This window comes from Mastomys coucha, unplaced genomic scaffold (genome assembly GCF_008632895.1).
Source record: "Mastomys coucha isolate ucsf_1 unplaced genomic scaffold, UCSF_Mcou_1 pScaffold21, whole genome shotgun sequence".
In the NCBI taxonomy this organism is placed as follows: domain Eukaryota; kingdom Metazoa; phylum Chordata; class Mammalia; order Rodentia; family Muridae; genus Mastomys; species Mastomys coucha.
The window spans coordinates 188957642-188958302 of record NW_022196904.1 but is presented as its reverse complement, the minus strand read 5'-3'; the positions used below and the strand labels follow the sequence as shown (position 1 = coordinate 188958302).

Below are 661 nucleotides of genomic sequence, written 5' to 3'. Positions count from 1 at the left end.
CAAAGACTAAAGATAAAAATCCCCGTGCGGCGGCGAAGTCCTCAGCCTGGTCCCTACCCGGGCGGCAGTACCTGCCAGCAGCTTCTCCTTCAGCCGGTTCAGCAGCTCGGCTGAGGTGGGCCCTTTGGGCTTGTGCACGGCGAACACGCCGCTCAGCGACATGAGCTTAGCAGCCAGGGAGGCCTTGGAGACCTGGGCTTGCGATCCAGTCCTGGCGGTCGCCGCCGCCTCTGCGGCTACAGAGGCCGCGGCTGTTCCTGAAGTGTCTGGAGCAGTGTCCACAGTCAGAGGTGAAACCACCTCTGACTCTGCAGCTGCCATGCTTTCACCGCCTGGACCAAGAGGCGCACAGAGATGACACACAGTTCGTGTCGCAAGGCCTTCTGGGAATTGTAGTCCATAGATTCGGTGTAGGCCAATGGCTTGCTTTGGCACCTCAGGGTTCTGATGGAACCTCGAATGGCCCTGTTACCAAATGCTCTTAGTTCCGTTAAGCAGAGGTACATTGGAATTGCCGTTGTAAACTACCCAACGCAAACACCTAATTTGTATTTGAGGTGAGGAAGTCACTTACTTCCTTTCCATAAATGAATGCCCCTTGTCACCCAAATAACGTGTGTGTGTGTGTGTGTGTGTGTGTGTGTGTGTGTGTGTATTTTGA

The 661-nt window shown here is 54.9% G+C and overlaps 1 protein-coding gene across 2 annotated transcripts in view; it reads right to left on the bottom strand.

Moving 5' to 3' along the window:
* The window catches only part of Trub1 (TruB pseudouridine synthase family member 1), a 44449-nt gene extending 44099 nt beyond the window's left edge, over nucleotides 1-350 (bottom strand). The window contains exon 1 of one of the 2 annotated variants that reach the window (XM_031390827.1): nucleotides 72-350. In XM_031390827.1, coding sequence (XP_031246687.1) covers nucleotides 72-321 — 250 coding nt within the window. In that variant the 5' untranslated portion in view covers nucleotides 322-350. The remainder of the gene's footprint in view (nucleotides 1-71) is intronic. The other variant, XM_031390828.1, reaches the window with a different exon arrangement.
* Between the last annotated feature and the right edge of the window lie 311 nt (nucleotides 351-661).